The sequence below is a fragment of the Naumovozyma dairenensis genome, chromosome 7, assembly GCF_000227115.2.
Source record: "Naumovozyma dairenensis CBS 421 chromosome 7, complete genome".
In the NCBI taxonomy this organism is placed as follows: Eukaryota; Fungi; Ascomycota; class Saccharomycetes; order Saccharomycetales; family Saccharomycetaceae; genus Naumovozyma; species Naumovozyma dairenensis.
The window spans coordinates 49,957-77,374 of record NC_016485.2 but is presented as its reverse complement, the minus strand read 5'-3'; the positions used below and the strand labels follow the sequence as shown (position 1 = coordinate 77,374).

General features: G+C 34.4%; 10 protein-coding genes across 10 annotated transcripts; 5 read left to right on the top strand and 5 right to left on the bottom strand.

The window, feature by feature from the left end:
* Positions 1 to 2,083: 2,083 nt before the first annotated feature.
* Positions 2,084 to 3,046, top strand: BUD16 (putative pyridoxal kinase BUD16; the record flags this gene model as incomplete). The annotated part of the gene is made up of 1 exon (XM_003671010.2): positions 2,084 to 3,046. One exon carries the CDS (start codon positions 2,084 to 2,086, stop codon positions 3,044 to 3,046), a length of 963 nt encoding a protein of 320 aa, XP_003671058.2.
* A 299-nt stretch (positions 3,047 to 3,345) lies between these two features.
* Positions 3,346 to 7,026, bottom strand: SPF1 (ion-transporting P-type ATPase SPF1; the record flags this gene model as incomplete). Its single annotated transcript, XM_003671009.2, has 1 exon — positions 3,346 to 7,026. One exon carries the CDS (start codon positions 7,024 to 7,026, stop codon positions 3,346 to 3,348), a length of 3,681 nt encoding a protein of 1,226 aa, XP_003671057.2.
* Positions 7,027 to 8,536: 1,510 nt separating this feature from the next.
* Positions 8,537 to 11,482, bottom strand: MCM3 (MCM DNA helicase complex subunit MCM3; the record flags this gene model as incomplete). The annotated part of the gene is made up of 1 exon (XM_003671008.2): positions 8,537 to 11,482. The coding sequence occupies one exon, from the start codon at positions 11,480 to 11,482 to the stop codon at positions 8,537 to 8,539; it is 2,946 nt and encodes a 981-aa protein (XP_003671056.2).
* Positions 11,483 to 13,326: 1,844 nt separating this feature from the next.
* Positions 13,327 to 15,459, top strand: NDAI0G00360 (uncharacterized protein; the record flags this gene model as incomplete). Its single annotated transcript, XM_003671007.2, has 1 exon — positions 13,327 to 15,459. The coding sequence occupies one exon, from the start codon at positions 13,327 to 13,329 to the stop codon at positions 15,457 to 15,459; it is 2,133 nt and encodes a 710-aa protein (XP_003671055.2).
* Positions 15,460 to 16,163: 704 nt separating this feature from the next.
* HYP2 (translation elongation factor eIF-5A) lies at positions 16,164 to 16,640 on the bottom strand (the record flags this gene model as incomplete). Its single annotated transcript, XM_003671006.2, has 1 exon — positions 16,164 to 16,640. The coding sequence occupies one exon, from the start codon at positions 16,638 to 16,640 to the stop codon at positions 16,164 to 16,166; it is 477 nt and encodes a 158-aa protein (XP_003671054.2).
* A 2,322-nt stretch (positions 16,641 to 18,962) lies between these two features.
* ANP1 (Anp1p) lies at positions 18,963 to 20,477 on the top strand (the record flags this gene model as incomplete). Its single annotated transcript, XM_003671005.2, has 1 exon — positions 18,963 to 20,477. One exon carries the CDS (start codon positions 18,963 to 18,965, stop codon positions 20,475 to 20,477), a length of 1,515 nt encoding a protein of 504 aa, XP_003671053.2.
* Positions 20,478 to 21,286: 809 nt separating this feature from the next.
* On the top strand, positions 21,287 to 22,570 carry RAD23 (Rad23p; the record flags this gene model as incomplete). The annotated part of the gene is made up of 1 exon (XM_003671004.2): positions 21,287 to 22,570. The coding sequence occupies one exon, from the start codon at positions 21,287 to 21,289 to the stop codon at positions 22,568 to 22,570; it is 1,284 nt and encodes a 427-aa protein (XP_003671052.2).
* Positions 22,571 to 22,980: 410 nt separating this feature from the next.
* UTR4 (putative acireductone synthase UTR4) lies at positions 22,981 to 23,742 on the bottom strand (the record flags this gene model as incomplete). The annotated part of the gene is made up of 1 exon (XM_003671003.2): positions 22,981 to 23,742. The coding sequence occupies one exon, from the start codon at positions 23,740 to 23,742 to the stop codon at positions 22,981 to 22,983; it is 762 nt and encodes a 253-aa protein (XP_003671051.2).
* Positions 23,743 to 24,111: 369 nt separating this feature from the next.
* Positions 24,112 to 24,459, top strand: CYC7 (cytochrome c; the record flags this gene model as incomplete). The annotated part of the gene is made up of 1 exon (XM_003671002.2): positions 24,112 to 24,459. The coding sequence occupies one exon, from the start codon at positions 24,112 to 24,114 to the stop codon at positions 24,457 to 24,459; it is 348 nt and encodes a 115-aa protein (XP_003671050.2).
* A 370-nt stretch (positions 24,460 to 24,829) lies between these two features.
* On the bottom strand, positions 24,830 to 26,200 carry UTR2 (chitin transglycosylase UTR2; the record flags this gene model as incomplete). Its single annotated transcript, XM_003671001.2, has 1 exon — positions 24,830 to 26,200. One exon carries the CDS (start codon positions 26,198 to 26,200, stop codon positions 24,830 to 24,832), a length of 1,371 nt encoding a protein of 456 aa, XP_003671049.2.
* Between the last annotated feature and the right edge of the window lie 1,218 nt (positions 26,201 to 27,418).

Here is a 27,418-nt window from a genome sequence, read left to right as displayed (position 1 = left end):
AATAGCATCAGCTACCAACTGTTCAGGCCGGGCAGGTACGCAAGTGAAAAATCGAATTCTGATAAAGTATCTAATCAACGTTGAACTCTTCTCGCTGGTTCTTTCTGATTCTGGATTGACAATAAACTAATATGGTCTGCTCTAAGCACAAAATGCTTACCATGTAGCATATATTTGAAATGTTCTAAACCTTCAAATATAGCCATCAATTCTAACTCTCTCGGTGGGTATCTTCTTTGCGTTTCGTTCAACGAGTTCGAATGGGACTAGCAACGATTCAGACATTAAATCGTGTTTTAACAAGTCTGCCGTATATCAAGCAGGAGTACTAGGGGTATTTACCAAACCAAACGGCATCACTGTATATTCATATTTACCTGTAGGCGTAACAAAAGCAGTCTTATCCATATCGGCAGGGTTCATCGGGATTTGATGATAACCGGAGTGCAAAACCAATGTAGTGAAAACACTTGCACTTCCTACCTTACCTAGCAATTCATCAACGTGAGGAAGTGCAACTGGGTCTTTAACCGTGACTTTGTTTAACTCTCGATAACCTGGAAGCGCTGTGTCTGAGACGCCTGGTAATATTCCTAACAATAAAGACTTCAATTCAATGGTCAACCGGAAAGCTAGTAGGAACGTTAGGTTGTTTTTAGGTAAGCTCAAGAATCAATTCCTATTGAAAGGAGTGAAGAAAGACAGAAGAAAAATTGCATTTTTGGTGGAATGCTTAACTGATCAAGCACATATAACCATTATTATTATTATTACTACCCCTCCGTTATTATAGCTTGTAATATTATTGTTATAATTAACTTTCTCTATTCATTTGGATGTTCGAAAATAACAGCGGATCCCCTCTTGGATACTCAGTCTAATTCAAAGCAGAAATTAATGACTTAAAATTCTGAGCATGTTTAGTAGCATTAGCACAATGACCTAAGTTCCATAATTCAGAGAAAGTCTCAAATGCATCAACTTCTTTAGTGAAATGATCAGTGAAGATTTGGACAAATTCTTCATAAGGTAAAGCATAAAGATTTTGATCTTTATCCGCTTGATCAAACCAGATGAGTGCTTGATCCGTTAAGCATTCCACCAAAAAAGCAATTTTTCTTCTGTCTTCCTTCACTCCTTTCAATAGGAAGTGATTTTTGAGTTTACCTAAAAACAACTTAATGTTCCTGTTAGCTTCCGGTTGTCCATTGAATTGGAAGTCTTTCTTATCAGGAATCCCACACACAGCGCTAGATGTAATAACCGTGTTCGTGCTACTATCTGTCAGTGAAACGTTGACGTCTAGATTAACCTCGAAGTGAACACAAATAGTGAATCACAGTTTTGGAAAATTATATAAAGTCGAAAGAATTTATGGGTTAAATTGCTATTATTGTTTAAACGAATTTATTTTAATTAAATTTTACATAATTTTTGTTAGCAATAAAAACAAGATACCTATTTTATATAGCGTCCTAAGTGCCCTTAATGAATAGGTCTAAGAAAGTTTGGTATATTTACATAGTTTTTTGTGATGTTTTCGAGCAAGAGATATGGGAAATGAACCAATCGGTTTATGTATTGTCACAAATTTCTATTACTTACTATCATTCATATCGCAAGAAGGCAATAAACATGGTTGATGGACATGGAATGCTATTTTTTTTTCTCCATATTGCAACTGACGAGTAGAAAACGTTCCATAAAAACATTTCAGCTAAATTGAGACGACTGTCCATATTAATATATAGACGTAATATGTATACAATATATACCTTTTATGTCACTTTATAACAACTTTCTCATCAAAGGTGTTTTTTGCTGTGGTGTAAGGAGGTAAAAGTGAAAAATTACTGGAAAACCTTCAATTAATATGTAAATAAGAGTCATCTCGAGCAAGTCTACTAAAGAGAAAGCCAGTCACTTATGCATCATAAAAAGGTTACAATGCTGTTTTTTGAAGAAGTTATTTTTTTTTCTTTCAAGCAAATGACCGTACTTCGTTAGACAATCGTTTTGTTTGTTGCCTATATTGTGGTGCCAATTAATCAAAACAACCCACAGATACATATATATACTCACGATGCCACGTTTATTAGCTACTCAATCTCATGTCGTCCATGGTTACGTTGGCAACAAAGCAGCTACTTTCCCATTACAATGTCTAGGTTGGGATGTAGATTGTTGTAACAGCGTTCAATTCTCAAATCATACTGGTTACGGTATGGATAAAGTATTCGGTAACATTACAGAACATAATCATTTAGATCAACTATTATCTGGTATATTTAAAAACTTCCCCAATGAATATAACGCATTACTAAGTGGATATTTACCAAATAAAGATTCCGTTAAATGTATGGGGATCAATTATAAGAAGTTTAAAAAACAGAATCCAAATTCAATTTGGTTAATGGATCCGGTTATGGGTGATGAAGATGAATTATACGTTAATGAAGATGTGATACCAGAATATAGAAACTTAATATTATCTGACTCGAGTGATGTTGATATAATAACGCCAAACCAATTTGAATTAGAAATTCTTTATGGGAAAAAGATTATTGATCAAAACGAATTGAAACTTGCATTGAATCATTTGCATAAAAGAATTCCAGTCATAATAGTGACTTCATGTGATCCTAGGATATTCCATGATGAAGATTATGTTTATTGTGTAGCATCGATGAGGGGACATGCTCATCCATTAGTATACCGTGTACCGTTAATTGATTCTTATTTCACTGGTGTTGGCGATTTATTTGCAGCAATTTTGTTAGATAGAATTTATTCATTATTAAATAAGGAAGATGAAGAAATATCAGCCGTAAGTGATGAATTAGTCTTTGAAAAACAGATAAATGATGTCTTGAACGTTCTTCAAAGAGTCTTACACTTAACGAAAAAACTGGCACCTAAAAATGTTAAATCAAAAATTGGATCAGCTCTCGATATGAAAGAAATGGAATTAAGAATAATAGAAGCAAGAGATTTGTATGGTACCGACATTAATCCTAATGAAGATTTCTTATATTCAAGACTGTAATATAAAAGATAGACTATATGCATTTTATGCTGTAAAATTGATAGATATAATTGTATAATACTATAGGAATAGGTCGAATTTATTTTATGTTCGTTTACTTCAGTTGAAAAAAATTCATCGTTTGCCTTTTGAGTATTGGCAATCCTTCGCTTAATAATATCCACATTATATATATATATATAGTGTGTTTGTGTGTATATTTTATCTTGATAGGTTATATAATTGTACATAGTTACTTGCAATTGTTTATCAAAGTGTAATTGCAAAATTGTTTTGTAATGACTTTCATTATTTCTCTCTTAAATTTTAGATTCGGAAATCTTGACTTTCCTAATAGTAATGTCAGATGGTTTATCGTCCATAAAGAAATATTTGAAAAAGTGTTCTGCCCCCCAACTACCAAAGAAATCAAGCAATAAAGTCAATGTTAATTTAAACTTGAAGATGTCACTCATTGGAACAAATTTCATAGCTTCATTCATTTCTGGCATAAATTCCGTAGCACTAGCTAATGCTAACCCAGTAACACCTAATAACCCGTAATACATACCTTTATTGTTTCTAATGTTTTCTCTAAATGGCTCACCTTGATAATTAACAGCAAATGTGGACACTTGTTGAACTAATTGGATAATAAAGATACCAGTATTTAATAATGATGGTGCAAATTCTTTTTCTAAATCAACTTGTGGTTCTCTTGGTTCTAATTTGTAGATTTCAAGTGTAATATAAACCAATGTTGCAATATGAACAGCAAATTGAGATAAAATGGAACCTGTAATGTAAATATTGAAGATACCCTTTTGTGGTCTTTGTTTTGATAATTTTTGAAGTGGTTTACCACGAGATATACTTAAGAAACAAACAGACAATAGCAAACCTGAAACAGTAGCTTGAGCATCACCAAATTTAACACCTGCCATATAGATAATTGATAACGAGTATGCACTAATTAAACAATTCAATGCCAAAATTTTATACATTTGGATAGTGTTGACTAGGGCACAACGACCTTGACGGATAATGTTGGTCACAGAAGAAACATTAGCTAGTTTAGAAGTGAATGGAGCAGCACAAGAAGCATCACCTAGTTTCAAAGTTGGGACATCATCTTCTTGAGCATCTTCAGCTTTGTTCAATAACAATGATGCAATATCAGAGCCACTTGGTTTATCACCCTTTTCAGATGTAGTAGTATTTGGATCAAGAATTTCAATTGCCTTCTTATTAGCTTCGGCGACTTTTTCTCTTAATTCAGGAGTAATGACAGTTCCTTTCTTTTCGATAGCTTCTAGATAGTGAGGATTATTTGAACCAGGTGGGAATAAATGAGCAATTAATGGAGGAACAGGTGGTTGAGGTTGATTCCATCTAGCGACGAATGCACATTGTTTAATGTACATATTTTTCATATTCTCTTCTCTATTCTTAACAACCAATTGTTTTAAACCTTCTTCAGTACCATTCAATAAGGCAACACCGACGTGAGCTTGCTTTAAGGCACCAACATCATTGGTACCGTCACCACACATTAACGTTTGGTATCCCATTTCTTTCAAATTGTTTAAGATAAATTCCTTTTGAGATGGAGAGACACGAGCGTAAACCCAAGTATGACGAAGAACATCTCTTAATTGGGAATGATTTTCTAATAAATTCAAAGCATAACCAGTAACAGCAACATCATATTTGTCGAAGATTGCACTATGATCGATAGAATCCTTTGATGGATCAAATGGAATATTAATAGTATCTTCAACATTATGGAAAATCAATTTACCATCAGCATCATTATTATCATCCACTCTATCTAAAATTAATGTTTCGCCAAATACAATACCAACTTCTTTGGCCACATGTACAGCAGTCAAAGGGTTATCACCTGTTATCATAATAGAACGATGAGCGGATTCATTTAACATTTTGATTGTCTCAATAGCATCATCTTTCAATGGACAATGGAAAACTAAGAATCCGCTAAATTCCAATCCATGTTCAATATTTTCACGAACTAAATCATCAATTTTCTTAGGAGACATTTTTGGTAATGATTTTGTAGCTAATGCTAGGACTCTAGAACCAGAACGTGTAAAGGATTTGTAAATTTCATCATAATTTTCAGGGACATGAGATAGTCTTTCACGGATAGTTTCTGGAGCACCTTTAACAGCGGCAAACAGGGAACCATTATGAGAAGCAATAGAGGAAGATCTTTTTAAAGAAGAGGAGAATTGGAAACGACGCAATATGTTTAATTTTTCAGTGCCTGATTTGGTGATAACATCATTATAATCAACTTTCCATCCGAGGGCTTTCAAAGTAGCTTTTTCCATTGGATCACCAACGACTTCACCATCGTCAAGTTTAACCAAAGCGTGAGCTGCACCAATGACTAGAGTAGTATTCTGTGGAGCATCGGAACCACTGTATAAATGACGGATATCCTTTGTATTAGTAGATAAGCCGGCAAGACCTTCAAAGACTAAATCTTCACCAGTCAAAGTACCAGTTTTGTCAAAACAACAAACATCGATTCTACCTGCTAATGGAATTCTAAATGGTTCAGTACAATAGACGTAAAATTTAGATAAAGCGGCCAAGGAACTGTTGACAGCCATGGTTAATTCCATTGGTAATTCAGGTGGGACAACGGAGGTAATAATTAAGATACAATCCAGAATCAATTTGGATTGAATTCTACCCATTTTGGTACCTTCGATCCAAACATACCATGACGCGATGACAGCAAAGATTAATAAGAAGAAGATGAACATTAATGCTTCTTTATTATCGACAGAGACACGTTCCGCGGAATAAATCATGACACGAACTAAAGAACCTTGAGAAGTTTCAAACCCAGTCTTAGTCACGACAGCTAACGCACCTCCATCAGATGGTAACGGTATATGAGAATCGGAAGAAGATTCTGGGCCTGTGACTTGTAAAGCTTTAGTACCACCATGTAACACGGAAATTTTATCAACACCTTCTAATTGTAAATCATCTTCATTTGGACGTAATTTAATAGATTCTTTCAATAATGGGGTAGATTCACCAGAAAGCATCGCTTCGTTAACGATACATGAACCATCGATTAAGATTAAATCACATGGGATAGCACTCTCCTCTGCTGTTCTTGTAACGGATACGACATCCATTGGTAGCAATTCATTGGTTTGTAAAGTACTCCATTTCCCGTTTCTGAAGACGTTGATTGGGTATGGTTTAATCCCCATCGTTCTGAATTCTTTCAAAGCATTCAATCTCTGGAAGACCGAAGCGGCTTCCATGGAAACGATCATAAACAAGTTGAATAAAGAATAATACCAAAATTCATCCAAAAGCCATAATGCCACACAAAATACTTGGAAAACGAATAATGGGGCGACAGCATGTTCTTTAAATAATTCCATGAATGATGGAATTGGAATATCGAAAGAATTCTCACCGTATAATCTTTTCATGTGAGTCAAATTATTCGAATTACCAGTAGAATCTTTAAAATCTTTAATCTTAGGGTATTCATCGACGATAAATTTTGGCGATGCAAACACTTGTTCATCCTCATACCATAAAAATCTCTTCTTTTGGAATTGGAAAAAAGTTTGTAGGACACCACTTTCTGTAATTCTTTGAATTTCTACAATATCATCAGCACCGTTATTTGGAGTAGTATTTATAAGGATATGAGTAGCAGTGGTGACGTCATTAACAACTGAATAGTTGAATTTAGTGTTGATTTTGACATTCCATGATGGCATTAGCATAACTAATATGTTTATGGTAACGATTGAACCGAGGAACACGAAAGTCCATTCACCACCTTTGATATAACGCTCATATTCATTGAAATAAATGTGGAAAAACGTAGCATATAATGGTAAGAACGGTAAGAAGTATGGTTTTGACGTGACTGATCTGGGTACCAGCAACGTGGAGTCCCTGACAAGCGGACTAGATACAAATGATTTGGAAGTCATTTGTAAAGTAGTATATTTGCCTTGTAGCTTGTGTGCTATAGTTTCTTCAACAACAACAAATAGGATTACTTTCTTTTCTAACAATTCAGCTATTATTGGCAGATAAAAACGCAGGCCAAAATTAAAAACATCATCTACTTTCGCCACTTTTCGTTATCATACTTCAAAAAGTTACACCGAGGAAATTTCTTACTTGTCGCGTCGCAAAGAATTTGTTGGAAATAGATGACAGTGGCGTTTTTAAGAACAAAATGTAAATAGAGTAGTGTCAGTATGAAATAGGAACAGTGGAGATACAAGATGATGATGAGTGATACAAAACTGTAAGTACCGCACTAGACCAAAACTCAAGTCAATTAAACATATTCTTAAATTAATCTTATCTATTCGGCTGCTAGCATTATAGCCATTGCGGTTCTCTGTTCTTCTACTAGAGAGTTGGGATCTTGAGAATTCTCTGTCGTTCGTCATGTTATTCTATTTATAAATTAGTTCACAGTAACCATCTTCTATATACAGTGAAAAACTCTGTGTTTAGAGACAAATAAGAGTCTTTATAGTCGTCTATTTTTACCTTGTCTATTTATATATTTCACAATCCGCATCAAGGAGAAGATCTGACTTACATATATATTCACCCACATATCATAAGCTAAGTTTTAACTTGGTAATAATAGAGAGGTAATCAAGCTCAGAGTTTATTAATGGAAGTAAACAAACAGTAGTTAATTTTCTATTATTGTAAAGAAAGTGTTTTTTTATTTATTTTTCTTATGGATATTGTAAAGAATTTTCATTATGAAAAGCTTTCAAACTTTTAAGACTTTAACCTGTAAAATAAACATAGTTAAATCAGATAGACGTCGGTAGGCTCAAGCTTACATCTAATAGTTACATTACATTTATCATAAATTTAGTTTCTATTGGAATTTAATAGGATTATTAAATCGTGTCGTATAGCAACATATGCTAATCAATTAAGTTTTTTCAGTATATAGGCGAGGACTTTTTCTTCTATATACGCTTTACATAATATATATATGTTTGTCTCTGACCCACAAGAGGGGGAGGAGCACGGTGTCCCCCAAAGGCCATGTCTGAAATAAAATACCAACTCCAATACTATTTACTGGTTCTACACTTCGTCTTATTAACTATTTCCTTCTAGTATTCGATCGCCTACCGGTTAGTTAGGAACACAAGAACTTTGAGATAATTGAACCAATGAAATAATACTGATAAGACAGTGAAAGGGGCTATATGCTTCTACTCATTTAAATTAACTTATCACGTCTTTTGGGATTCGTTCGAAGTCATTGAAAAAGGTGCCAATAAATAACCAGTTTGTTCCGTAGTTACATATTTATTCACTCATTTTTCTTGCTTTTAATGAATTAGACCTTAAAGTTATTAATAATACATTTACTTTTTATAGATTATATAGAGTATTAAAAAAGTGAAGTGATATGGTGGTAGCAAAATATGAATATTGTAATTAATTAATGGAGCTCTACACTCTCCAGACTTTCTCATCAGCAATCATTAAATTATTCCTATCAGCCATAATTTTCAAACCAGCCAAATATTCGGGTATAGAGAATTTTTCTTCCTCTGGCAGTTGTTCATTGATTCTTTCATAAAGGTCAGTAACAGGATAACACTCATCGTCAAAGACTTCAGTTTGCATAATTCCAGCAATGATACCAGAGATCAACGACACTCTACCAGTTGATATTGATCCCATTTTAACATTGGCGAAAGAACTTATTTCTTGCTCTTGTTCTTCTTGTTCTTCTTCCTTTTCTTTTTCGTCTGTACTCAATGATGAGACGTTGGTCATCTTTGGAGCATCAGTCAATGGTCCACCTTGTATTAGTTGTTCGCGACGTCTTGGAGAGACTCTTAAACCTAACTCCAATCTTTTCCTCAAGTCTTCCTCTTCCTCTTCAGGTAGTTTTGTCATATTGTCATCAGATTCTTCCTCATCTTCATATGCTTCTTCAGCTTCATCTTCATCTGAGAGTTGAAGTTTACGACGGGCGGGGCTTGCCTTTACAGATGACGCAGCTGATGCAGTCGTTAACCTCGTTGCTCTTAAGGGAGAATATGTGGCATTTGCGTTATCGTTATCTTCAGTACTACGACGCGTTATTCTTTGTCTTTTTTTAGGAGATCTCTTTGGAGATCTATTTAACAATGATTCTTCTTGATCACTTTCATAAAATTCATCTCCAACTTCTTCACCCAAAAGTGCAAATCTTAACAGACCAGCCGCAATCATGGCATCTCGTTTATCAACAGTTTTGGATAATCTGACTTTGGCGTGTGCAGTAGCCAATCTAATTAAAGTTTCTAATGTTCTTGCTGTAATTGGAGACTTCTTAATGTTTTCATCATTTCTTAAATCTGCATAATTTTTAACAATAATATCAATAGCCTTCTGTGTTAACTGTGGGACCACTCTCTCTTTAGCATATTGAATATATTTTCTAACAAATGGGATTGTAACTAATTTTGGAATCTTGGTACCGTTATGATTACCTTTATTCGTAGCTAATTTTGCACCTGCTTGTAATAATGGATTAAATTTTTCAAAGATACGATCTTCTTCATCACCTTCACCATCAACATCTTCATTTTCATCTTCATTAGCATCATCGACACCAACAGCTAACGATAAATTTAATCTTTCTCTAATTGGTTCACCTTCAAGGTAACCTGGTGGTAAATATCTATGAGTTCTTAAAACGTGTTCACTAATGGATCTATCTCTAATTTCATTAATATCATCAGTGACAACGAATAACAAATCGAAACGTGATAATAAAGAATCTGGTAATGCAATATTATGATGAGGATCTCTATTGACATCATATTGGCCGAAAACAGGATTAGCCGCGGCAATGACACTACAACGAGCGTTTAAAGTTGTATGTATACCAGCTTTAGCAATGGTAACGGTTTGTTGTTCCATAACTTCATGGATTGCAACTCTATCTACATCTGTCATCTTATCAAATTCATCAATACAAACCACACCACGATCGGCTAAAACCATAGCACCTGCTTCTAATCTTCTTTCACCAGTTTCTTTATCTGTTGTCACTGCAGCGGTCAAACCAACACCTGAAGAACCTCTACCAGTTGTGGCAATAGCCAAAGAAGCTGTATTTAATACGAATCTTAAAAGTTGAGATTTAGCAGTAGATGGATCACCCACCATTAAAATATTAATATCACCTCTTAAATGCGATCCGTTTGGTAAATTTTTTTCAACACCCCCCATTAACATCAATAAGATTGCTCTCTTAATATGATCATGACCATAAATGGAAGGAGCCAAAGATTGAGCCAAAAGATCAAAAATATCTTTCCTTTTCGATAATTTATTAATATTTCTAATATCGAAATCCGATAAATTTTGTCTTGCAGAAACACCAGTAGATCTTGCATGTAATGGATAAACTGTATTCCCAATGATTAAAGTTCTAAATCCACCAAGTGAACCTGCTGATTTATTATTTGAGTTCATACCCCCTGCACCCATTGATTTGAAAACACCAATGATATTAATTCTATCACCAGGTTTCGTTTTATCTACCAAATCATCATCCAAGATGACATCAATAGATCTTGGTAATTGGCCTGCTGGAGCCATTTCTGGCATTTCTTGGACAGTTATACGTTGATGATCTACGAATGTGGAATAACCATATTCAGTAGTTAATTTATTCCCATCGGGGTCTTCAGTTGGATATACAGCTGGGGTAGGGATTCTAGTGGTTAATGTTGTGGTGGCATCTGTGTAATCTCTATAATGGAATCTACCGGTTTGTTCTGCGTAATGTACTGATCTAATTAATTTTGGTCTTACTAATGAAGTTCTTGTAACGATACCTTCCACTGAGATTAATTTATTCAAGAATTGAGCGTTTAAGGTTCTTGGAGATAATGCATGAGAACCGAAGGAGCCCTTAAAAGATAGGTGCCATTGGCTTTTCGAAGATGCTGTGGCATTGCTGTTATTATGTGTGGATAGTTCCTCCATGGAATGTGCTGCATCTGTTAGAGCTTTTTCTGCTGGTGGGATGAAATATGCAGGTTCCGTTAGGATACCTGTCCAAAATGATCTATCGAATTCTCTCAAATCATCGAGGGAAATTGTGACTCTTTGCGGTAAGATGTTTGATTTGGAAGAAGAAGAAGCTTTTTTTGCTTTATCGATATCATCATCTTCATCTAGGAAATTATCTACGTCATCATTTGGGTCAATTTGATCTTTAGCAGAGTTATAAAGTTGAATATTTCTAATTGACTCCTTGTAGTCTGAAAAGGTGTCTAAAAACTCTTGGAAACGACGGACTCTATCGACAAAGACTGCATCTGGGGCGTATAAGTTTGTTGTATCGAATTGGTATCCTTGAGTACTTCCAGAAGCAGCAATATCAGTAGCCATATTTTTTTTTTGGTTATGATGATGGTTGTTTTTTGTCTAACTCTTGGTAAGAATTTCAATTGCTCTCGAATATATACGTTATTATTCTTTGCTGGTGATACTACTTATGTTTGTTTAATTGAGATCTCTTATTATTCGAGATGCTATATCTACGTATAGTTTTTTTCTTGCCTTTTTCCACTATCCAAATCGGGAAACCAAATTGGACCTTCCTAAAAGGGTAAAATAAAATTATAATTATCCGGGTAATCTTTTAAGGCTACATTGAGGTTGACATATTCAACCAGTTATTATAGTATATGATATATTGCCAGCAGACGTTCTGCAAAGGCCATTCTATAGAGATCATGCCTTATACTAGTACCAGTACTACTACTATTATTATTATTATTAGTTAAAGTGTTTGATCAAACTTATCTAGGTAGAAAAAGTTAAAAATCAGCGCGAGATGAAATACATAACGCCTGGTCCTCAGCATATATGACACATTTCTTGAGTGTGATAGTAAATAGAACAAAGACAAGACAAGACAAGACAAGACAAGACAAGGCAAGACAAGACAAGACAAGACAGCATAATCTCTTTTTTAAATGATGGCCTTGCAAGATTTGCCCGATCGATGGGTTCTACATTTCATCTTCTATCAATGTGTTCAGTTGACGGTGGTGATGGTTATATTTAGTAATTTGGTTCAAGCGTTAGATACAGCGTATATAAATAGATATATTAGCAGAACTCTCAGTACTTCTTCAACAAATCTAAAGCAAAGCGCGAAACAACTTCTTTCCGCTGGGTACGCGTATCCGTACGCGTAAGAAAAAGGAAAAGGAAAAGGAAAAGGAAAAAGAAAAGGAAAAGGAAAAAGAAAAAGAAAAGAAAACAACACGCCAAAAGGAAAACCAAAACCCCGCCCAAGAGACAACTAACTGTACCGGAAACGGTAGCATTATATTAAATTAATATGGCACATAGATGGGAAGATCGAGTGAAATCCCGTACAGCAAGGGGACACATTTATCTTTCCCCTTTTACCCTCACCCTTACCGTAGCACTCACTAGCACGCACCGCTACGTACTGGTGCTATATTAAGAAAAAGGTTATTTCTCAAAGCGGCGATTATTTCGCGTGTGCTGCCCCTCGCATGGGGTAGTACGTCTAGTACGGGAAGAACAGAGAGTGGTGATGCCATGAATTAAACGCTACAGATAACCTTTCTCTACTTACTGCCGTAGGAAGGGACCACACTTGGGGGTATTTCGCTAACGGACTCTGACTGCTTCCAGAGAATAAGACGGATCCGATCGATGCGAGTTGTTTTCAGAACTTCTCGACGTGTTTTGTTTCCTCTGGGAGGATGTTAGAATATCAACAAACTAACAAACTAACTAGCTAACTAGCTAATGAACAAACTCTGTTCAAAAGCACAGATTTACTTACAGTTGTACGTACATAGGAACGCAACCTCCCATGCAAAATAAACTTCTCCTCTACAGTATGTTCTACTCTGCTCTTCCTGAACAGGTCAAACATCTTATACTTCCGTAGAATTCTCGCGAATCCTTTACTATGACTTCGACTTCGACTTCGACTTCGACCTCGACCTCGACTCTATCCATCATTTATAAAGATATAAAGAACAAAGTGTCCTTTCTGCCATTATTATTATCTTATAGGAAAAATAGTGATACTTTTTTGTACTTCTAAGATTTGCTGTATTTCGTATCCAAAGGATTGCTATATTAGTTCAGAGATATATACATCTTTGAGTTGGTCCAGTGGATACATTGCATAATAGCTTGCTTGCTAGCTAGATAGGATACATAGAGAGAAAAAAAAAAAAGCAATGTCAAGACCTACATTCGACAATGAACTTGATTTCCTCGATAATGATGATACTATATCTAGGAAAACATCCAGTCCTTTCTTAAATAATTCATCATCATCATCGTCATCATCTTCATCATCTTCATCATCTTCATCATCATCCAACTTGAAAAAAAAGTTAAACCAACTCTACCTCACAATAGAAAGATATACTCTTTCCACTTTAAGGAAACTATTATTCTTTTTCAGGAAAAATCCATTATTGAAATTCATCATATTAGTCATCACATTAATCATAATCATAAGTGTCACACATCCAAAGGGTAAGAAATCAATTCAAAAAGTTGGATATCAATATTATAATACCATATATGGCTCTAAAGAAGTCTCTAGAAAGGAAGATTTATTAAATATTGATGTTACACAAAAATTAAGATTTAAAAATTGGGAAAATTCTCCAATTACTCATCAAATGAGACATCAAGATTATATAGAAGATGAATTAATTGGTTATGTATCTAATTTAGATTTGAAAAAACTGAATATTGAGAAAGATAACGACGATAATGATAATAATGGTCATGGTCATGGTTCTAAAAAATTAGAAAATGAATTTCATAAGGATTATGATACTTTAGTGAAATGTGAAGATTTACAATATACGAATATTATTGAACATTCAAGATGGAATAAAATTTTAGAAGATGATTTAATGGAATTAAGACGTGATTTAAGGAAAAATGATAAATTCCTTGGTAAAGAATTAAGTTCAGATAATGAAAAGGATTGGTCAGAGGAGAAAATTATTAATGAACATTGGATGAGATTTGGTGGATCTTCAGTTTGGTTAGAAAGGGAACAATGTCATGTTATGTTTTCAAGAATAGTTTATACTCGTAATGGTGTTAGAGATCATCCTCATGTTTCCATGATTAGAGCTCAAGCTTTTGATAAAGATTGGAATGAATTGATTGGTAAAAGAATCCCATATAATGATTTAATTCCCCACAAAGATATTGAATTAGAAATACAAAAACTAGATGAAGAATTAGGTATGCATTCATGTGATCATTTGAAGAAAGATAAAACATTATATGAAACATGTGTTGTAGATAATACGAGACGTGAAATGGAGGCTAAAAAGAGGAAAGAAGAAATCTTATCACAATATTTTATAACATATCCAACTGTATTAGATATTAAATATAACACGAATGGTGATTGGAAAGGTCCAGAAGATCCTCATGTAATTTTAAGAAAAACTGACAATATGGAAGAACCATTGGTCATTTTCAATATGGAAGATGATGAAGAAGAAAAGAGAAGAGTATTTTCATTCATGCCACATAGAAGAAACACACCATTAATTAAATTTACATTACCAGATGCATCACGTAAATTTAAAGAAAAAGAGAAGAATTGGGCACCATTTTTCCATCAAACTTCTTCAGAAAGTGCATTTTCAAGAGGTATAATTTATTTCATTTATTCATTTTCACCATTAGAAATTTTAAAATGTTCATTAAATGATGGTATTTGTGAGATGGTTTTTGAAGCCAAGACTTTAGATCTTTCTGATGATAATAAATTCGGTGGTATGAGAGGTGGTACACAATTTGTTCCCCTACCAGAATTATTACCACATGTTAAAGGTAAACAAATATGGGTTGGTTTCCCCAAGTTACATATTGAACATTGTGGTTGTGGTGAAAGATTTTATAGACCAATGTTAAGTTTACTTGTTGAAAGTAATGGTGTTTATCATCAAGAATTAGCAGTTCCTGATATTGATTTTGATATGGATGTGTTATCATGGGATCAAAAGGGTACACATTGTGGACAACATAATGTTTTAAGTCCAAATTCCATTGATTCATGGGAAGTTGCTAGTCAAACTTCACATCCGAAGAGGTTTGAAGATTATATGACTTTAACGTTTAGTGAAGCAGATGCTAATACAAGGGTTATTATACTAAGAGGAATTTTGAATTATATTTTAAACATGTATAAAGAAAAGGATATGATGGAAAATTTTGAAGTTAGTAAAAAATCTTCTATTATTATTGGACAAACTCTAAAATGTGTTGTTAAACAATCGAAGGAAGATTGTAAAGTATATGGTGATGCTCATCCTGAACCAAAGGAAAATTAGTGAAATTTTACGTCAATTTCGTGTAATATTAATAATTAATCAAATTCTATTTGAAAGGAAAAAAAAAAATAAAAAAGAACAAAACACACGGCAAATAATTCTATAAAAAAATATTCAAATATTCCTTCTGTAATAACTACTGTATTTCTACGTACGGAACAAAGCTTATATTTTTTATTTTTCTTTCGACAAATTTGTATATGTTATTTTTCCTTCTTATTTAGTTAAAAAAGAATCGAATAGATTTTTTGTTTTTTAATGATGAAGTTATTATTCTCATTTTGAATAATAACTAGTATAATATAATATTAGAAGAAAAAATATATATGATATGTAAAAATATAATATAACATAATATAATATAATGTCATAAGGAATTAGTGTAAAAAGAAAAGAACCTTTATATTTAATTAATGGAATGTAAATTTGGTTATGGTTTTTAGTTTCTTCCTTTTCCTTTTGTTTTTTTTCTCTCGTTTCTTTCTTTCTTTCCTTCCTTAAAAGATTAATAATAAATAAATAAATAAAATGGTAAAGTGAGGGTTGGAAAGGAACAAGGACAATTTGGATATCTTCTTGTTCATATAATGCAAAGTAAAGTTAAGTTAAAATTAATGATATTGTTGAATGAGGGGCGGTAGTTACAAGTAAAAAAAATGCTAAGTTAAAATTAATGAAATTTCTATTTTTCTTTAACCATTTTTTTAATTACCTTGTGGAGCTTCCTTGAAAGAGATAGCAGCTTCTTCACCCATGGCAGCAATAATAGTGACCATTAAATCCTTACCTTCATCGAAAGCAGCTCTCATAGTTTCACCTAATTCACCTTCAGGCATTTTAACGTCATCTTTAGTTTCACCATCCATGGTCATCAAAGATAAGTAACCGTCATCGATATCTAATAATTGATATTCAGTTCTCTTAACGACTGGACATTCCATGTTATGAGTAGATGGAGATAAATCTTCCAATTTCTTACTAGTGAAAATATCTATAGCGACTAAATGAACTTTAGCGTGACCGTGCTTACCAGTCTTAGAAGTGGACATATCAACAATCTTACATGGTCTACCCTTAATAACGACGAAACCGTTCTTTCTTAAGGCAGAACATTGCATTGGGTAAGTAGCAGAGGAACCAGCATCAGCGGTTTCGAAAGTGTGTTGTTCATCGTCAGACATTTTTGGTATATAGTATGTGTATTAGGGGGCTGGGGGTTGTTGGTTGGAGTTGATTTAGTAATGTAAATTGCTGGTCTTTTATGATATTATATAAAAGAAAATTAAGAAGTGAAAAGACAAATTGAAATTGAGTTATATAACAATGGAGGATATGTCTCCTTTTTATATAATTTTTTTTTGTGCTATGAATAAAAGGATCAATCGATCCATCACTCAATCATCGATTATTCCACCCATCCAGCAAAGGTATTGAATTTTTCACTTTAGCATAACGTACATGCTAGGTGTTGTGCAGTGATTTCTAAGTCTTGAGCAGAGTCTCTTGCATATAATATTTGATTACTCACTTACTTACTTACTTACTTACTTACTTACTTACTGTCTCCTTCCTTCCTTCCTCCCTTCCTCATTCATCAACAAACAACTTTTCACTTTTTTTCAAATTTTTCACTCTTCGTGTGAGTGTGCGTGCGTGTGTTACCCGTTTGGGGAGGGAGGGGAGGGGAGGGGTGGGGACCGACACATACATAAAATACATAAATGTGTATACGTATACAAGTATTGTTCTACAGTGGAAATCCCGTAGGAAGAGCCATGGAAATTTGTCGGTGTAAAGCAGAAAAGAAGGTCAGAGAATTTTTTTTTTTTATTTTTTAATTTTTTTTTTTGCATGGCGGAAAATTCTCAAATTTTGCTCGTTCCTCACCCTGGCCCCGGGACACATCTGGTCTTAGGGTTGGGAATGGTAAGTTGTGGAGAGAATTCTGACACGTTACATCCGATGATACCGACGACGTAGCATTGGTTTCTTCCTTAAGAGAACTTCACAGGGGGAAGAACTGGCCATGGGATATTTGACGGTTATCTTGAAATGGGAGAAAAGAGGTTTCGAATGATACCAACCATGTACTAATTGGAGGAATAACCACTTAGTGACATATATTAATATACGGGGCCCAATGACAAAAAGACATTTGAAAACAGATTGTTACACATTTGGAGGACAGTTGGGAGGGAAGAGGACCCGTCTCGACATTTTTGAACATACCAAGAGGAAACAGATTTGAGTAAGAGACCAGATTATCTTCTCAAGGAACTTCGAGAAAGGAAGGTTATATACGTCTACATATCTACCCCCGCCCCCCCCCCCAATCTTTATACAATGTAACCAATAGAATGTACATAAAAGCTGCACTTATTTTTTGTAACAACTTGTTGAACGTCAAATCATTAAGGATAAATTTCCCTTGCAAGACACTGGTAAAGAAAAAATATGTCTTAACGACAGGAATGCACGGAACATTTGATGGTATTGTTTACGGACACATGATACGGTAAAACCACATTGAAGCATTTCTTGTAAAAACAATAGATGTGATTAAAATAGGCAACTGCAATTGAGCCCCTCCATTATATATTTGTACCGAAATTTGTTTGGATTTTTGTCTAATATGTTAATTGTGTCCTTCAAATTCTGACATTTCTGACGCACAGGGTTGTCGCCAAATACTAGGGTTAGCTTAGGCATAATTTTGAAAATGCGTATTTTACCGGTTTGGGTGGGGCGGTGTAACGAAAGAAATTGGAATTCTTGCTTGACGCGCCGTGAATTTCAACTTTAACCGTTAAAATCCAGCCCCTCATTTTCTTCCCTTTAAAACCGATAAATGATCAATCTAGAACAACGTATATTGTGGGGTACGGATGTTTAGTTGGATGACATAACTATTTACGTCAGGCGTATTACCCGGTGGACCAAAAAATTTAAAAATCCAAGAATTTCAAAGACGTCGGAAAATAATGAAAAAAGATAATAGTTTTAGGGATTTGTGACATTTGACGCGTAAAACAATATTACGCGTCAGGGTCCAAATTTTCCCAATACAGACACATCTCCAAATGGAGTATCTGAGCCTCCCAATCAAGAAATTTCCCTTTTATCTAGAAAAAATAAAAAAAAAAAGAAAATCTGGAAGATTGAAAATTGAAATTTGCTAAAAACTCTAAAACTAAAATGGAAAACACAACAACAATGGTGATTAAAAGTAAAATCATAAAGAGTTAATAGAAAGGGAGTGAGCGACCTTAATTATCTGCATAAGTTTACTCATCGCTGTTCAAGTTTTAATCAACTTAACGAGGAAGCATCCACACATATTGGCTCATACTGCCAAGGAATTTAATAGTGCTCATACATTCTTCCATTCCATTGCATTCCATTCCATTCATTATTTGCTTGCTTCTCATCTGGCCTGATCCGGTTTGCTCAAGAAAATAGAATTGTAACATTCACTCAATAAATACAAAACAATCACAAAAAAAATGGAGCACATTAAAAGGTTTAAACTCAAACATACACTCATAAGTCCTACGACAATAAGTATAGCGGGTACTCTATTGACATTATATTTCTTATCAAAATTTTTGTTCTCAATATCACCTTCCATTGCTAATATTATTACATTTCCTATAACATTAATATCAATAATATTTTCACCTTCATCATCTACAATATCAGAATCATCATCCACATCAATCTTTTTAAACCCCTACGTACCAAATTTTAGAAATAATCCTGGTGTAGAATTTTATGATCTGGCTAATTATCAAGGTAATAAAGATGGATGGCAAAAAAATGACCGAATCTTATTTTGTGTCCCATTAAGAGATGCAGCTGAACATTTACCCATGTTCTTTGATCATTTAAATAAGATGTCATATCCACATAATTCCATTGACCTTTCCTTTTTAGTTAGTGATTCATCAGATGATACCATGGGTGTATTATTATCTAATTTACAAAACGCTCAATCTCAACAAGATAAATCCAAAAGATTTGGTAACATTGAAATTTTCGAAAAGGATTTTGGTCAAGTTATTGGTCAATCATTCTCTGATAGACATGGATTTGCAGCTCAAGGTCCAAGAAGAAAATTAATGGCAAGAGCTCGTAATTGGTTGGGTTCCGTGGCTATTAAACCTTATCATTCATGGGTTTATTGGAGAGATGTAGATGTAGAAACTATCCCAAGAACCATTATGGAAGATTTAATGCATCATGATAAAGATGTCATTGTTCCAAACGTTTGGAGACCATTACCTGATTGGTTAGGAAATATTCAACCATATGATTTAAATTCTTGGAAGGAATCAGAAGGTGGATTACAATTAGCTGATACATTAGGTGAAGATGATGTTATTGTGGAAGGGTATCCTGAATATGCAACATGGAGATCACATTTAGCTTATATGAGAGATCCAAATGGGAATCCAGAAGATGAAATGGAATTGGATGGTATTGGTGGTGTTTCCATCTTGGCAAAGGCAAAAGTTTTCAGAACGGGATCTCATTTCCCAGCATTCTCATTTGAAAAACATGCTGAAACTGAGGCATTTGGGAAATTATCACGTAAGATGAACTACAATGTTATTGGATTACCTCATTATGTCATATGGCATATTTATGAGCCATCAAAGGAGGATTTGAAACATATGGCTTGGATGGCTGAAGAAGAGAAACGAAAATTAGAGGAAGAGAAATTAGAAGAGTTTTATGATAAGATTTGGGAAATTGGATTTGATGATGTCAGAGAAGATTGGGAAACGGAAAGAGATTCCATCCTGAAAAACATTGATTTTAAAGGGTCTGAAAATGATATATTCGTTGATTGGTCAGATGATCCAGAAAATGAAAATAATGATAAAGCTAACAAAGCAAATTCAAATCAAAATGCAAAGAATGGACAAGGTAATGGTGAAGGAGCCTCTGGTGATAACCCTGGCCAAGCTCAATATCCAAAGGAAGTCCCATTAGAATTTGATCCTGATAAGAATTGATAGAAAAATATTTTTAGATTTTCTAAGGATATACTCCAGCAAGATAGAGCCAGCAAAATAAAAAAAACCCAATCGGTGGATGGCATTATGATTATGATTATGATTATGATTATGATTATGATTATGATTATGATTATGATTATGATTATGATTATTATTGTGATGAGTACTGAGCGATATAATACATCCAACAGCATATAGTAAAAATACTGACCCAAGAATATAGACAATAAATTTCGCAAAAAAAGAATCCATGTTCAATGTAACTTTAAAATACCACCACACCTTAATTATTTATTTTTTTATAGAATAATTTTCTAATTTGATACATGTAAAATACTAGACACAGACATCGTCTGAATATCGAGGAGAAAAGCTTTCATCTATTGTAGTTCTTTGAGCTTTGTTTCTTCTGTCCAAAATTGTCATCGAACACGAATAATCTACCCATTTTTAAGTAAAGTTCCCGCCCGCTGTGGCGAAACTTCGCATTTGTAGAACATTTTATTTTGACATGGGATGGTTTAGATCAAAATAAGAGGGAATACACAAACAGGAACAGAAACAAAAACGGAAACAAAAGCTTCAATAAAAAGAGGAGGCAAGTCGTCAAATCTCAATTGAAATTATACATACACAAGTGCTTTACGCTTTTATTCTATATTCTGATATATTATTGCTCACACATTCCTTAAGAGATTGAAGCACAGTGAAGAAAAGCAATATTAATAACACTTATTTTTTCTTTATTTGTAACAATAATACAATAACCAGATAACATATCATAATATAATACCAATCCCAGCATAATGGTTAATGTTATATTTAAGGATTTCAAGAAGGAGAAGATACCTTTAGATTTAGAGCCATCGAATACAATCTTAGATGTCAAGTCTCAATTAGCTCAAGCTAAAGCATGCGAAGAATCACAAATCAAAATAATTTACTCGGGGAAAGTACTACAGGATGGTCAAACTGTTGAAGAATGTCAATTAAAGGAAGGTGATCAAATCATTTTTATGATCTCGAAGAAGAAGTCTACCGTGACTAAAGTGACAGAACCTCCAGCTGCAGCTGCAGCTCAAGCTCAAGCTCCAGGTGCTAACCCAGAAATTACTACTGCATCGAACTCAGCTACACCAGGACTCATCGAAACTGCTGCGGCATCAGGGACTCCAGAAGGGACACCACAAACTGGGAACGATACTACTGCATCAGCTTCTGCTAATACGGCAACAGATGCTGGTGCTCCTGCTACCACTACTGCTGCTACAGAACTATCGCCATCATCAGCAGGCTTTGTTACAGGAACACAACGTAACGAAACTGTCGAAAGAATCATGGAAATGGGGTACGAAAGAGAAGAAGTTGAACGTGCATTGAGAGCAGCTTTTAATAATCCAGACAGAGCTGTCGAATATTTATTGATGGGTATTCCAGAAAATCTTCAACAACAGCACCAACAACAACAACAACAACCGACTCAAGCTTCACCACAAAATATCGCTAATGAGGGATCTGCAACAGCTACTGCCACTGGAGATGATGCGCATGCGGAAGAACCACCTGCTGAAGATGATTTGTTTGCACAAGCGGCTCAAGGTTCTGGAAATGCAGGAAGTGCAGGTAGTGCTGTCGGTGGATCCACCGGTGAGGGAACACCAGGTTCCATTGGTTTAACCATTCAAGATTTATTGTCGTTAAGACAAGCTGTGTCTGGTGACCCAGAATCATTATCATCATTATTGGAAAATTTGAGTACAAGATATCCTCAACTTCGTGAACAAATAATGTCCAATCCACAAACTTTCATTTCCATGTTATTAGAAGCTGTCGGTGATAACTTACAAAGTTTAGAAGGACTAGGTGATATTGGTGGGGACTTAGGAGAAATCAATGAGGGGGATAATGATACTATGGGAGAAGCTTCTGCTGCACCTCCAACCATTCAATTAACACCTGAAGATGAACAAGCAATCTCTCGTTTATGTGAACTAGGATTTGAACGTTCTCTTGTCATCCAAGTTTATTTTGCATGTGATAAAAATGAAGAAATCGCCGCCAATATGTTATTCAGTGATTATGCTGATTGATTGATATGGGATTAAAGCAAGACCACGCCAACAACGCCAATTATTGGACTAATCAAGGGTCAAACCCCTAGCATCTTCAAGCGATTGTGAAAAGTTTCAATTCAGTTAATTACCTCAAAACCCAAGTCATTAGTTAAGGAATAAGAAAAAGTTGTACCTTAATTCATATATGTAAACTATATGTACGTAAATGAAATTCAATTATATTGTACTATTTTTATGTAATTTTGTGAATGCTGAATGTTATTTGTGATTAATCATGCAAAACAAACCCAAACCTAAGTATTGAGAATGGTTTATAATCTATCACAGTTGCACTACAGAATCCACATGCCGTAAATATAAGAGTTATATTAGTTATGTAAAATGTGGAGAGTGTCCAGCTCGTCATGGGGAATGCCCTGGTTACATCATAGAGAAGAGAATTCACTATATTGACTATACTTATCCATATTTGGAACTGGAACATTACCTGGTCTAAGTGCTAATCCAGTAGATATACCAGCAATTTTGGCTGCATCTAATTCTAATGGATTGTCACTTAAAAACAATACTTTCTCTGGTGCTTCAACCATATTTATATCCTTAAGAATATTTACATAAGATTGAATTTCAGTTTTCTTCCCAGATGTATTAATATCAAAGTATCCATTAATGTAAGGCTGCAAGTCAAGGACCTCTTTTGAATCTCCTCCTTCAACATGGGCAAATAGTAATTTTTGAGCTTTCACGGATCCACTTGAATAAATATAAATTTTTGTTTCTTTACAACCAGAGACATCCCCGTATCTTTCAATAAATTGAATAGCATCGGAATAAATTGGTGCTTTAATCTCTCCAGTTTCATATCCTTTAGCCCAAACATGACCTTGTAAATTCTTCAGGATGGAATCCTTGACATCACGATTAACTAGATCTAAGATATGCTTAGTCAATTCATCATCATTTTCAATACCAAATTGTGATAAAAGTTCAATGATCTTGCCATCCTTGGAATGTGTCAAAAGTGGGACTTGTGACGCAAAATATGGGAAAAGGACATCTTTAACGAATGCAATGGGACAAACAGTCCCTTCAATGTCTAACAGATATACTTGATAAGTCATAATACAGGATTGGTAGATTGATCTAACATAACAATAGTAGTCATTATTTCCTCTTTTGTTCATCATCCCTATCAAGAACTGTTTCTACCAATTAAATCGAAAAAAAATGTCCCATCGCGATTTTTTCTCATTTTGATAAACTTGTCGAAACAAAGGAAGAAAGAAGGGAAGATGGAAGATGAACTGATGAACATGAAGATCAAGGAGCTTAAGGTTTGGAAATTAGTAAGATTCAAGGGGTATGATGTTTTTAGAGAACGAGGCCTTTATATTCATATCTTAGTATAAAAACATATCACTGTATATATAGGCTCTATACTTTCGATAAATATATAGAAGACTAATATCAAAGAGATTTAAACGCTGGCAACTATAAATCTAAATTTAAATTTTCATTCAACTCCAAAACAAACTAACTAATAGTATAACAATAATATGCCTCCAAAGAAAGAATCAACCGGATTTACACCAGGTTCAGAAAAGAAAGGTGCTACGCTTTTCAAGACCAGATGTTTACAGTGTCATACAGTCGAAGAAGGTGGACCAAATAAAGTGGGTCCTAATCTACATGGTATATTTGGTCGTACTTCCGGTCAAGCCCCTGGATATTCCTATACAGATGCTAATATTAAGAAAAACGTTAAATGGGATGAAAATAATATGTCTGAATACTTAACAAATCCGAAGAAATATATTCCAGGTACAAAAATGGCTTTCGGTGGGTTAAAGAAAGATAAGGATAGAAATGATTTGATTACATACTTGAAAAAAGCAACTGAATAATCGGTTTTTATTCACTTTCATCTTCGCTTTCCTACAAGTTTATAGTCACGTAAAATAACGATAATGGGTTATAGCTTGTTGAAAAAAAAGTAGAGCACCGCAATCCTCCTGTTAATATTTCGTATCCTGTCAGAAAACTTCCCGGACAACTACTACGTCATTAAAAGATGTTGAAATTAGATGTTCTGTTTCAATTATTTAAAAAAGTATCTTTCAAATTATGTATTTTGTTTTTGTACATATATTTAAGCTGAAAAGAATATATATTGCATTCTTAAATATATACTGCATTCTTAAAGCTTTTTTTATATTTATTGAAATTATCATAATATTATATTAATGTACAGAGTTCAAGTAAAGTCAGGTCCAATTAAATTAAATAACCTACGATCACACTGAAAATTGTCAATAAGTTCGTTACATTAATCACGGAAGCATTATTTTGTGAGCTGGTGGCGCTTGATGAAGAAGAATTACTTTGACTAGCTATGTCAGTGGCAGCTCTATTCCCTGTTGATGTTACTGAAGAAGCTGACGATTGTGAAGAACTTCTAGGAGTGGATGATGATGACGATGATGTAGTCCTGGATGAGGATGTGCTGGATTTAGAAGAAGAGTGCGATGAAGTTTTGCTCGAAGAACTAGAGGAGGAGGATGAAGAGGATGAAGATGAGCTGCTAGAAGACACACTTATTGAAGTTGTTAACATCGGATCGTTACCTGTACCGTTATAAGATCCTAACATGACTTCATCATCTGTGATCATAACACTTTTCTCTGAAAAACCGTCTGTATCAACATATTTATATGCCTTAGTACCATTCTTCTTAGTACCTGATGGTGGATCATAACAAGTCACGTTGACTTCATTTAGAATAGCATAGTAATAACCTGTTTCAGTTATATCTGTAGAATCCCAATCGATTTCACCACCAGCCCATGCAATGGTACCTGGTGCATTTGTTGCATTCCCACCTGGCCAGATAGATAAGTGGACTTTTGAAGGCGTTTGAGGGAAACGGTATTCTTTTGTCGTCGAATTATAAGTATCATTTTTAAATAGCGTTCTCCCTACTACACCATCGACAGACCAAGTGATATGATCTTCGTGCCAGTCAATTTCATATATATGATAGTTATCAAAAACATCATCTACTGTGATATTGGCACTATTAGTCCAATTCAGGCTACCTTGCCAATAATAATTAGTTTGAACTTTTTCTATATCGGCACCAACAAATTCGTAATCAATTTCATCTTGGACGCCAGAAAATAATGTCATAGCTGTAATAACACCAGCTAAATGAGATGCTTTCATTCTTACGCTGACTTTACCGTACCATAAGGCTCTTGTAGATGTTAACAGCGAACCACCACTATTTTTGGGCATTGCTAAAATTAAACTTTCCTCATCATCATAATCAATAACGTTACCAGAATATAACCATTCTGCACTACTGACATTACCCAAATAAGTATATTCATTTAGCATCTTAGAAGAATAACCATTAAATTTTGTAGAACTATCTTTACAAACTGGTACTGGCATACATGAATCTATATCAAAGGAGAAGGATGGGTTACAATCACCTAGACAATAATTACCCTTACCACATTCACCACCTTGCGAACAACATGGTAAGTCTTCAGGACATGATTTAGTTGCATTACAAGTTGTGACAGCACCAGTTTTGACAATTAGCGTTGCTAAACTTAGCAAATAAAATAATGATCCTCGCATATTTCTCCTTTCAGTAGAAAAAATGAAAAGATTTATGTCTCTTAAATGTCGCTTTCTTTCTTAGCTTCCTAAAAAAAAACTAAATCCTGACGCAAGATATGTTTCCACAAGAACCGTTTCAAATTTAGTTAAGAGCAAGAACTCAATATGTTGAAGTCTATCTGTCCATTATTTGTATGTGATTTTATTCTGTAAAAGTTCTCGAGCTCGAATGTTTCCATTCTCGAAAAGGAAAAGAAATCGATTTATGCACCTCAACTAATTAGGACAGTTTAAACCATTTTGTGCGGTCTTTTCTTCGTCATCCTCTAAGAAAAAAGGCTTGACACATCAATTTCCTCTTTGGGTAATTTTTTCTCGAACGCCAACCGAAAATCTGTCCAAATATATGGAATACACCCATACACCCCATGTTTTGTGTTCAGCCACAAGTTGAACTTCATCTTTCTGTCAAGAAAATCCTAATTAAAAATTACTTCTACGTGTGGTATCAGAGAAACTCATGCTTAAACAATATACCCAGGTGTAACACATGTTGGACCAGTTTTTGGATTATAGAGAACCATTGTTGCATCAGCGAGAAAAAAGTAAAAAATTTGAAAAATTTGAAAAAACTCAAATTTAGGGTAAAGTTTTTGGTTTTCCAGGGCCTGTTAAATGTTACAGGAATTAAAAATCAATTTCGTCTTCAGACCTTATTTTTAGGTTAGCCCTACACATAATTTACATAGACATAGACATTTAATCGAAAAGGCGGGAGGTTTGGGCGCTCCCACGACCAAAGTAAGGAATCTTTTTTTCTCTTGTTTGTCGGGAGGGTAAACGATTAGAGATAAGGGTAAAATAATGCTCTCCGGGTTACCTCTTTTTCTCGCTCAAGTCAACATTGGTTCTGTATGGGTCGAAAAACTGGTCCAACATGTGTTACACCTGGGTAAGGCTCTTATTGAGCACATGGCCTGTACAATTTAGAGTAAATATACGCAAATCAATTCCCAAATGTTAGACACATGGTCTGAGGAAATGAGAGCCAATATCGACGTGATTTTCATTAGTGAAAGAATTCATACTTTCATAACAGTAACTTCATGTTAAGTGGCGCACTTTGATCAAGTAACCACTTATCGTTTGATTAAATGTATATAGGTAGAGATATATAGGATATTTTCTCTAAGTAAAGACGTTAATGTTTTATTTATTCTTGTATGATGTCAATAG